At 53.7% G+C, this 11,614-nt stretch overlaps 1 protein-coding gene across 2 annotated transcripts in view; it reads right to left on the reverse strand.

The window, feature by feature from the left end:
- Positions 1-1,268: 1,268 nt before the first annotated feature.
- Positions 1,269-11,614, reverse strand: part of EIPR1 (EARP complex and GARP complex interacting protein 1) — a 173,795-nt gene continuing 163,449 nt past the window's right edge. For both annotated transcript variants that reach the window (XM_017860314.1, XM_017860315.1), the window contains 4 exons: positions 9,001-9,137; positions 6,133-6,300; positions 4,472-4,639; positions 1,269-1,818 (listed from right to left, as the gene is read on the reverse strand). In XM_017860314.1, coding sequence (XP_017715803.1) covers positions 1,644-1,818; positions 4,472-4,639; positions 6,133-6,300; positions 9,001-9,137 — 648 coding nt within the window. In that variant the 3' untranslated portion in view covers positions 1,269-1,643. The remainder of the gene's footprint in view (positions 1,819-4,471; positions 4,640-6,132; positions 6,301-9,000; positions 9,138-11,614) is intronic.

Genomic DNA, 11,614 nt, shown 5'->3' on the forward strand with positions numbered 1-11,614 from the left:
AGCACCCCCCTCCCCACTCCCCACCCACCCATGTGTCTCTCCCTACGACCCCCCCACCTGCATGCCCCTCCTCACCTGTGTGCCCCTTCCAACAGCCCCACCCAGCTGTGTACCTCTCCTGACTCCCCACCAGCAGCGCCCCTCCCCACAGCCCCATCCACCTACGCACCCCTCCCTATGGCCCCCATCTGTGGACCCCCCCTCAGCACTTGTCTTCTCCCCCAGGACCCCACCTTTTCATCCTTCCCCTATGGCCTCCACTTCGCTGTGAACTCCCATCTATGAAAAGAAAATCCAGGATGTGGCTGTCTGGGTGCACAGTGTCCTCAGCAGCACAGCACACGTGCCGGCAGGGGCACTGCATCAGCAGCACAGCACACGAGCCGGCGGGGGTCACTGCATCAGCAGCACAGCACACTTGCCGGAGGCGGGGGCACTGCATCAGCAGCACAGCACACATGCTGGCGGGGGGGCACTGCAGCAGGAACGTGTCCTCATTGCAGGCTGGGCGAGGCTTGTCCTAGAATTGTCAAACGCTGGAGCTGACGGGCCTGGGAGCTCAGCCCGTCCTTCCCCATCATTACGGATGAGGTGACTGGGGCAGCAGAGCACAGAAGTGGCCCCTGCAGGGACACCTGGCCAGGTGGAGGCTTAAGGGAGTCGGAGCCCCGAGTCCAGGGCCCGGGTGGCTTCTCCAGTGGGAACACGCACCAGATGCACAGAACAGGCCCCGCACAGCCAAGGGAACCACGAACCGAGGCTGCGCGGTCACTGTTTGAAGATTCCTAAGGAGAGGCACTGATGAGTGTAGGAGCCTGTGAGCGCGGGGTCCCCAACAACCGAGACGTGGCAGCCCAACGCCAAGCTCCCCGGTGAGGGAGGATGGGGTCCCCGACAACTGAGACATGGCAGCCCAACCCCAAGCTCCCCGGTGAGGGAGGACGGCACCTCCAAGGCCACCAGCCAAGGTGGGCAGGACAGAGCATAGGACAGGCTGCAGAGACCAGGAGAGGCCCAGGACGGGCAGAGCCTGTGTCTCCAGCAGTGAAAATGCATCACGCCAGTTCAGCCCAGGGCGCGAGCCAGGTGCCCACCACTGCCGCAGCCAGCGGGAGTTCCATGGCCCCCGGGAGTTCCATGCTAGGGCGGCGTGGAGAGCACACGTCTGTCCATCTGCATTTTTCCTGGGTCAGGAAAGAGAAAATGGACAAAGACCCAGGAGATGCAGTCGCAGGGCAGAGCTCCTGAAAGAATGAGCCGAGCATCTGTGCAGTGTGGACTTATTTTATTTCATTGTTTACTCTGAAGAGAAGGAAGAGTTACTATTGCAGGAACATTTTTTTAAAAAGTGAAACTCCTAACACCCTTAAAACAGAAAACGTTATTCCCATAACAATGTGGGGCTCCGTCTCTGCCGACAGGGGCTGGGTTCAGGCGTTAGCTGTGCCGTCGACAACAGCCCCATTCACCCCATTCATAAACGCTGCTGCTAGAGGAAGGGAACAGCGGCTCTCCCAGAGACGGATCACCCTCCCAGAGAGGGATCCCCTGGAAAATGAGTCACCTCCAAAGAGCTGTGACTGTTTGAGAACCCGCCAGGAGCATAAGCACCCAGTGGAACCCAGATAACTCAGGCCCGGGGGTCACAGCAGGATGTGGTACTTCAGGGCCCTGGGCACCCTGTTGATCACGAGCCTCCCATCATAGCTCAGGGAGGCAAACAGCCACGGGTCGGCCGAGGACCAGTCCACAGCGTAGACACTGTCCTCGTGCTCCTCATAGGTGGCGATGACATTGTCCTGCAGGGGCTCCTTGCTCCTGCAATGCAACAGAGACGGACGTGAGCTCGGCAGCTCCAGTGGGCCGGCCAGGAGAGGCGCAGGGAGGACGCGAGCGCTGCCATCAGGAGACACGAGAGGTTCCGGGGCCTCAGCTTTCTCCGCTGTGGGATAGGAAGAATTAGAGGAGCCCACACTAAGGACAGTGGGGTGGTCCCTGCGGAAGCCCAGAAACCCTCACTGTCGCCGTGAGGAGCAGGCATTTCTCAAAGGGTTTATGGAAATCGGCGACATTGGCACGTGGTATCTTGGTTGCTTCGGTCCTTGGCCCACGGGTGCCTGGGGTGATACTCTGTCCGAAGTCTTCCAAGGGCCTCCTTTGCTCAGGGGAAAGATTGGGGAAAGCGGTCACCGTGTCTGGACAACACAGGATGTAAAAACCCCTGTTGCTTGAGCAGAAAGGACCCTGGGAAGCAGCTGGTCCAGCTCCTGGCTGTGTAGGAGTCAGAGGCTGGGGCGCAAGGGGCCTTGCTAGGATGGGAGTGGGGCTGGGCTGAGGATTTCCCCCCATGACACCAAGAGGAAGACAACCTTAGCCCAGTGGGAACAGCAGGGGCGTGACCTGCCTGGCCTCACCCGGGATGTTTTCCCACCTCGCCTCCCTTGACTGAATTACCCTCACCGGGAGCCCTGACCAGGGGATCCTCACACAAGAGCCACCACTTCCTCAGCATACGGCGTGCGCGTGGGGAGGGGCCCTGCCTGGCTCACAGTGGCCACTTTCCAGCGGACACAGGCTTCTCTGGCACTTTCTTCCCATTTCACAAAATAATTCCCACTTAATTTGTGTACTGCATTCGAACTGCTTTTGCATTTCTTTGTAGGAAAATGCTTCGCCCCTCCACCAAGACGGACCCTCCAGAGCTCGCACGATCACTGGGAAGTTGGCTTCCCACAAAGTGGACCTGCCAGTGGTCAACTGCTGTTGTGTGACAAATGCCAGGTGCAAATCCTCAGGGGGAATAATGGTGTCCTGAATGCAGCAGGACATCAGGACTGAGGGGTGTCCTAAGACGTCTGTGCAGCCCTGATCATCTCCTTCCATCTTGCCTTGCTCCCATGACACCGCCGCCCAGAGGACAACTCCAGCAGTCTTCCGACCAGCGGGCCCATCGGGCTCCCTCCCTAACAGGGACAGACATGGTGAGCAAGTGCAGACTCCCTGGGCCACTGGCAGAGAGGATGGTAAAGGAAGCCAGGCCCAAAGGCACCAGGAGACTACTGGGCACACTCCACCGTGCGTGTGCTTAAATACTCTTCTACGGCAGACTTGAGTTTCTAAGGATTGACCAGAAAAACAACAGAGTCTGGCTCACGCCTGTAATCCTAGCACTTTGGGAGGTTGAAGTGGGCAGATCGCTTGAGCTCAGGAGTTTGAGACCAGCTTAGGCAACATGGCAAAACTCTGTCTCTATAAAAAATTAGCCAGACATGGTGCCGTGCACCTGTTGTCCCAGTTAATTGGGAGGCTGAGGTAAGAGGATCACCTGAGCCCAGGAGTTCAAGGCTGCAGTGAGCCATGATCGTGTCACTGCACACCAGCTTGGGTGACGGAGTGAGACCCTGTCTCAAAAACAAAACAAAGCCAGTAGAATCAAGAGACAAACAGATGGGCCCATCGCCACTGCAGAAGAGAGTCTGAAGACAGAGGTCTTCTCACTGAGGAATTTTAGACCAAGTTCAGGTGGGTAGGGGAAGAATTCAGACAAAAAACAGTGCAAAGGATCCCAAAACAGAGTGACAGACCCCACCATATTTCAGGAGGTTGGACCCCACTGTCCAACTTCACAGGGTTTTATTCCAGAACCTCCTTCCTCTGGAACCTGGGGCATGAATGTCTGCGGTTGCATCTGAGTCGTGCCCAGTCACCCCCCAGGAAGCAGCTGCCACTTGTGAAGGTGGGCCACTGAAGGACACAGGGGCCCTGGCACTGCACCGCTGACCAGATGTGGGCATGAAGAGGGCGCCCTTAGCAATCTCCCATCTCACCTAGGATCGGAAATCAAAGTGCACCAGAAAAAGCTTTGGGAAAATCCAGAACAATGATGGTATGACTAGAAAACACACATCATGGTTGACCACATTTTGTAGAGTATCTAGAAGTGAAGTAGGACCTGCGTTTGAACTGGGAAGGTTGGCCTGGAGTCTCAGCCCTGCGACCAGTCAGTGGAAGGCCCGTGAGCTGATGGCCAACAACCTGACCCCAACACACTCAAATCCATGCCAGTGAAGACACTGATTGTGATGCGTCTCTTACAGGGAGTGCTGTGAGGATTGGGATATATTTGTTCTCATTATTGTTCATGCTCAAGTTTGAACACCAGTGACAGTCTTTTAAATCTTACAGATTTAAAATATTATTATTCTTATTGCATTCAGGGAATACAAACACAAACACACAGAGATCTATTTTAAAACCGCACCTAACCCCAACCCACCTGCAGTGCCTCCCACCTGGGCTGCTAATGACGGCAGCCCTGGAACTGTGGGTCTCCACAGCTGCAGTGGGGAAAGAGAGTGTCCCCCAGACGCGCACCTGGAAGCTTTCTATCTACACAGCCTGGCTCGGGAGATGGCTGTGGGGAAAGGAGGCTCTGGTATGGTGTGAGCCGCTTTGCAGTGCATGCCCTTACTTCTCCTCGGAACGGTGGTCCTCCTGGTCACTGATGTCATCGTCGTCTACCAAGTGGCCGAAGGGCTCTGACGAGATGGACACCATGTTGGAAAGGATGACTCTGCTGTCACTGCTGCCAGTGAGGACCAGCTGGTCGTGAGAGTGGTTGTAGCGGACGTTCCACACCCTGCAGAGGGCAAGGCAGCTACTGAAATGACCCGCCACCCACAAGCAACCAACAACACGCCACACCGGCTCTGAGGGCCCCACTAGACTGGGGCTCACGTTAGACACTGCCAGGCAATCAGCCTCAATCACAGGGCCTGACATAAGGCAGTTTTCCACTGAGGTTGGGTTTACTGTAGCTTTCACTTGAGTCCTGACAGACAGGGAAGACTAAATGCTGGCTGAAACCTGCAGGAGGAGAAGGCTTATCACTCAATATTTCAGACAAGCTTTCTAAAATCCAAAAAAAAACCCCAAAAAACAAAAAAAAAACTGCCCCAGAAGCAACATGTGGATTAGCGATATCCTATAATACCAAACAAACCTCACGGTGATATCCTGTAATACCAAACAAGCCTCACGGTGATATCCTGTAATATCAAACAAGCCTCATGGCATGTTCCCAGTTGACAGTGACTGTGGGTCCTGAGACCAGGGCATGGCGGCCTCCTGGGGCACAAGGGCTGTCCTTGGTCTTGCCTACTGGGATCAGCTTTCTTTCTGGCACGGGTCCTACAGCCTGGGAGCTTCTGCCTCCCAGTCATGCCCAGGCCAAAACAACCTCCAGGGCCCGGGTGGCAGACAGTGCTGGGCCCTTGACACTAGGAGGTGCACCCAGCATGGCCAGGGGCACAGGGAGGCCCAGCCACTCAGACCACAGGAAATTCCAGCAAGTCACTGAATTTATCAAAACTGTGCACTAGTAATCCAGGCTTTTTACTTTCTGATTGCAAAAACAATATAGCTTCAGATAAGTAATGCAAACGATTCAGAGATGCAGGGAATGCCCCTCTTTGACTGGGGGGAGGATTCCTGATGAGCTTTTGGCTCTTACTCTTTCAGACATTTCCTCCGCATACCTCTGTCACTCACACTTGTGTACACCCCTGTGTGTGCACACACGTTCTATTTGCATAAAAATGGATTCATGCTGTACATGCCATGGTACAACCTGATCTTTTTACTTAGCAAAAAGTACCCAGCACATTAAAAACATTCAAATAATATGTTAGGGAGAATGAGTGACCTCGGACATCTTCCCACAGCCACACAGAGACGCTCCACATTCTCCTGACAGCTGCCTCATCTCCGCTGCACGGATGTCACCTAATTTACTTAACCAGTCCCCTAGTGATGGACATTTGGGTGGTTTCCAGGTTTCCGGCATTACAAACAATGCCGCGTGAACATCTGTGCCCATTTATTTTTGCATACTTGAACCAGCACTGTTTCAAGAGAAAACAGAATTTAATGTTTTTCTTCTTTTCCTATGTTTATAAATCACAAACATTCAGATTTGGAATTAGTGTTTCTTTGGGAAAACTAAAACTGGGTTGACTGAATGATGCACAGCAGCGCAAACGAAGCTCGTTTGTGTCTTTCCCAATGGTAAAGTAATTAGCAAAATCAATTGCATGATCCCCTCTTCCCTGAAGCAGCCAGGAGCGGCCCTACCAGTGGGAGTGCTCCTCCAGGGTCTTCACGGGTTCAGTGACGTTTCGGGTGTCCCAGAACTTCACCTTACAGTCGTCTCCGCAGCTGGCCAAGTAGTACTGCTTGTTGGGATTGAAGTCAAGATCGCGCACCAGCTGTCCGTGGGCATTCTCTATGCAATAGATCTGGCTGAGGGAGAAGGAAGAACAGTATAGGAAAATAGCAAACGGATTATGCAAAGCCACTGAGTGCTGCAGGCACGACTGGTTTCCCGGGACCCTGTCGAATCCCCCGGCCCAGGGTGCTCTCGTCTCCTCGGCATTCCTGCCCTGCAGGAGGAGGCTGGCACCAGCGCCTGCATCCCAGCAACCCTGTGCGGTCAGGCCACGTTCATCTCTCCAGGAGCTTATCTGTAACCCTCCGGGCGAGCCATGGAAGGCATTTTGCTTTGCAGCCATTAAAAATGTGACTTAGTATCTTGAGAATGAGAGCATGCCAGAGGGGCTGCAGCCGCCACGGGGACGTGAGGCAGACGTCTGGACAGGATGCCTGACACATTTCTGGAAGGATGTAGTAAAGAAGGAAAAGAAAAAGATAGGGAATGAAGGTAGAATATAGTGTTGGGAAATTTTATATATATATACATATATATATGTATGTATACACACACAAAAATATCTATATATACATCTAGAGAGAGAGAGAGAGAAAGTGGGGAGCATTGGGGAAGGCCATGGAAGCAGGAAGGGGCCAGCTATCTATCTATCTATAGATATATACAGAGAGAGAGAGAGAGAGAAAGGGAGGAGCAGTGGGGAAGGCCATGGAAGCCAGAAAGGCCGTGTCAGCTGGGCTTACCCTTCCACTGTCCACACCAGCTCCGGGTCCAACACTGCTGGTGGCCAGTGCAACCCACTCGCTCCAGGGCAGGAGAAGGGGACTCTTTGAAATGAGTCACACGGCTGTTCACAGCGCATGCGTTTTCACACTCACGTGTGCATCTGTGTGCACACCCACATATGTATGTACACACACACGCACACATCCACACATGAGAGGGCAGACGTGCACACACGCACTCACACACCTCACTTTGCCCTGGATCCTATGGTCCTTGGCTGCTCCTCGCAGGGTCTGAAGTCATAATATCCTGCCTATGGCCTCTGATGTCATGAGTCCCAGAGGGCAGGTCATCCGGGGGAGGGGGAGCTGGACAGTGGCTTGAAACAAAAGGTTGCAACCGGGAAAGCAAAGACCCCATGGCCTGGCACTGCCCAGCGGCTCCTGCCTGCACGGCCTCCCCAGCACTGCCGTGGGCGGGACTGAAATCACTCCTGCATTGCTTATCTTCCTCACCCGCAGGCTTCAGTGGGGCTGATGAGCAATGGGGAACTTCTGTGCCTTGTCATTTGCTTCACTTATCTGAAGACCGTCATTGTTCTCCACTCTCCAAGGTAGATGAACTCAATTCCTTTCCTCTTTTTTCTCTCACGTTAGAACTCCCAGCCCTAAACCACTTTTAAATCTTCTGGTTTTTATATCCTGCACCTTTTCAATATCTTAGTATTTCTTCCCTAAAATATAATACCTAAACCTTTAAATCTTTCAAGGGAAACAGGCAAAGGTAGAAAATTAAAAACTTGGCAGATTCCCAGGGAACTGGATGGACAGTCGCACGGGCACGATGTATTCACTAAAGGTTGCTGCATGCTCCACTGCCGGTAACTGCCACACAAAAGCATCAAAGCACCTGGAAAAGCACCAAAGGCATCCTGGCTCCGTGCAAACCAAAGCTGTTTGCAAAAGGAGAAATGACAGTCAGTGAGAAGGCGCCAGGACCCTCTGGGCTGCGCTGGCACGTCCTCACCACAGACACAACACGGGCAAAATGAGGCCACTGCCAGATGTTGCCCATCAAAGCCACGGGCATCTTTTTGTTTGCTTGTTTGGTCTGTAACGTCAGTCTTTGAGTTTCTTGTCTTCAGCTACTGAAATTCTTCATATCCTTCAAAGAACCATGCAGAAGAAGGACATGATGACCACAGGACATGGAGAAATGGATTTCAGCAGGACGTTCATCACGAGCTGAGTCTGTGGTTTCCAGCTTCTGATCAGGAAACCAAACAAGCCCTCTGCACAGACGTGCACAAGGGAGGAAGTGGCGACTGAGTCTTCATTAGCCCCTGAGTTTTCAGAGGGGCCTTGGAACTAAATCTAAAGTTGTGCCCCCACCCTGGAATCAACACGAGTTACTGCATGACATCCGTCTTTTCAGCTCAGTGATAAACCATGGTGTGCTGAGGGGATAAACCGTATCTTAAAAAAGCTTGTGTGGGCTTCCGTTGCCACGGCAACAGACGTGCTACCATCACTCCTTTGCCTATCAAAATCACAACTGGAACGGAAAACTCGCTCGTATTTGTTCCATTAGAGCTGCTGGCTGTTGGGTATAATTACTTAAATGACAAACTATGATTGCCCTATGTAGGTGTGTCTCCAGAAGGCACAGCTACGGTCAAGGACGACCCCAGGAGAGACTTAACCTGGGGACTGCAGCTGTCAGCCTGCAGCGGCTCATCAGAGAAGGGCTCAGTGTTACCAAAGCCCCAATGCCTAGTTTTCATCGTCAACCGCTGTTAATGAGGGAATATCAACATGGAACACTCAACAGCCACTGAGGTGCGCCGGTTCCACAGCAGTGGAGGTGCTCGCTTCATCTGGGGTGAAGAAACAAGATGAAGATTTATGATTTCCTACAAGAACGCGACGCAGACAAACCAACCATGCGCCCCCAAATGCATCTGGCTCACGATCAGCTCCGCCGTCATCCCGGTTCTGCTGGCTACGGGAGGAGAGGAAGCGGGGCCCGCGCGTGGTGCGCCCACTGACCTCATGCTCCGGGTGTCCCAGCCGCGGAGGGTGGTGTCGTTCGCCGTGGCCACCTGGGTGCAGTTGTGATGCGGACTCCACCGTCCCGAGGTGAACTTCAGTTGCCCCTTCCCTTCCAGGGAGGCTGAGCTGGCCAGCTGCGAGCGCCATGATGTTTCCCAAAGGAAGAAGAAAAGCAGAAGAATGTGAAGTCTGTTCAGAAAATGCGAGAGGATATCCTATATTCAAGGACATGACGGAAAATAATTACTGAGAATAATTAGGAAGCTCTGTCTTTGTTTGCTTTCCTTAAATGGCAAAAATGAACCTTACTTGGGAAAATCTATAAAACTGAGCACAGCAAAAAATAGAAAGCATATTAATAGGCCTCCATTAAAGAGCACTTGCTTGCAAGTATGTGATTAGAGATAATCAACTCCAACTTCAAGGAAAACAATATAAAACAACTCAAACATCTGGCTCTCCCCAAAGAAAGAGACAAAACAAGTCAGGTCCACCCGACCGGTCCTGGAATAACAAGGGGACAAACACATTTCGGTCCCTCCAATGCTGTCTTCAGGACACACCCTCTTCCCTCCCTTCGTCTCAAGGCCCACATGGCCTTCACCTGGCGTTTAATCAGAGCGCCCCAAGCCAGTGAGCTGACCACGAAGACCTCAGCAAGGCCTTCTGGGGCTGGTGTTAGGGCTAAAACCTCCTCCTGCCTAAAAGAGGGTGGGCCCAGCTATGAGCCTGGAGAAGATCCCCAGCTCTTTTCCCTGCCTGCCAGGGATTTCATGCACAAAGGCTGCGCATGTTGGCTACATTGTTATTTCAATTTGGGGTTTGAATTTCAATGCAAAGGACAACTGCTAAAGGCAAGAAGGGTCCAGGTCTGCCCCAGAATCCTCTGTCACACCTGCCCCCAAGTCCTCCCGAGGGACGCAGTTCCCACCACTAATTCTGTTAACTTTGAAACCAGCTGTGCTCTTCAGAGCCCTCTGAGAGGAGCCTGGGGCAGGTGGCTGGTGAGGTGGGCCTGGCCGGGCCGAGGGCAGGTCCAAATGGAGTTGCTAGACAGGCCGTGAGAGGCCCAATGACCGAGCTGGTGCTGGAGTTTATTCACCATCTCACGAGATTTACCAAGGGGCTTTGCTGGGCAGGGGCAGGGTGGGCACCCAGGCTTGGGGTGAACAAGGCCTGGAGGTCCCTACACAGTGAGTGCCCACTGCGTAGACAGGAAGGGGCTCTGTCTGGAAACCACCACTCAGAACGGAAAGACAGGCGGTTCCCAGTGAGAAACAGGGCACGTCTAAGCCACGGGTAAAGGGCTTTCCGGAAAGAGCGCACCGGCTGGCTGCAGACGCTCCTTGTGTCTCCCAGCAAGAGGCCTCCCAACTTCAGAGGTGGCCACTGGAGGCGTGAGCTCCAAGACCTGGTCCCCCCAGTCCTATGCAAACAGGCTGTGGGAGAGACTGAGAACTCAAAACAGTCCTCGTCAGAAGCCGATAAGGACCGTCATCAGTAAGAGATGAGACGCTGAGCTCAGTCAGGGAGAAGAGGCCTCAGGCCCAGGAAGAGCCACACCTTCATCTCCCACTCCTAAAGCCTGCTCTGATGCTTAGGAAAAGTTTCTGGCAACTGAAAGCCACCATCCTTGCAGAGCCTTGTGGTGAAAAGAGGTCAAGAGAAGGTGGGGACACAAGAGACCCATTGGGGGGACAGGGTACCCATGATTCCATATCTGGGCAGAAGTGAGGAGGTTGTGTCTGCATCTGGGCAGCCACAGGGGGTGTGTCCACATCTGGGCAGAGGTGACAGGGCTGTGTCTGCATCTGGGCAGGCTTCGGGGGTTGAGTCTGCATCTGAGCAGAGGTGACAGGGGCGTGTCTGCATCTGGGCAGAGATGACATGGGTGTGTGTGCATCTGGACAGGCACGGGGTGGGTATGCCTGCATCTGGGCAGAGGTGACAGGGGCGTGTCTGCATCTGGGCTTGCATGGGGGGGTGTGTCCACATCTGGGAACAGGCAAGGGGGTTAGGGCTGGGGTGGCACCTGGGGCCTCACTAAGAGCCAGGAGAAGAACAGCCACAGTGATGGTCAGAGGAACTCTCTAGGAATCGCTTGGACAGGGCCACCGGCAGGCCGAGGAGTGGACCTGTCCACTCCCTCCCAGCCCCAAGCGGATGGCTGCCGACGGGCTCCTTCTCTTGTTTATGGAGAGTCTCCTGCATGCCCCCGGCCCAGCTCCCCTGTGCCCAGGTCCCTGCCCACCCTGGCCCACCACTTTCATCCCCACAACCAAGTGACTTTCAGGAAGTCAAAGGACGTCTCCTTAGGAAAAGCTCAGGGCCTTTGTTTTACAACATCCCTGGTAAACTATCTGCTCTACTGTCGTATGTACCAACGGTGACTTACTGATCCTCTCTCCACAGTAAGCTGAAGGGCCATTTCTGTTCCATGCAGGAAATGTTAATTGCATTCCTGCTGTGTGGGGACACTTGGCAGGCGTGTGTCCCACACAGGGACCAAGCAGGAAGATGCCAGGAGCACAGAGGAGGAGGCTGGAGCAGCCGCCATGTGTGGGGCCTCGGGAAGCCTGTGCAGAACTGAAAGGTGGACACGGGGCAGGGC

The sequence above is a fragment of the Rhinopithecus bieti genome, unplaced genomic scaffold, assembly GCF_001698545.2.
Source record: "Rhinopithecus bieti isolate Rb0 unplaced genomic scaffold, ASM169854v2 scaffold_51905, whole genome shotgun sequence".
In the NCBI taxonomy this organism is placed as follows: Eukaryota; Metazoa; Chordata; class Mammalia; order Primates; family Cercopithecidae; genus Rhinopithecus; species Rhinopithecus bieti.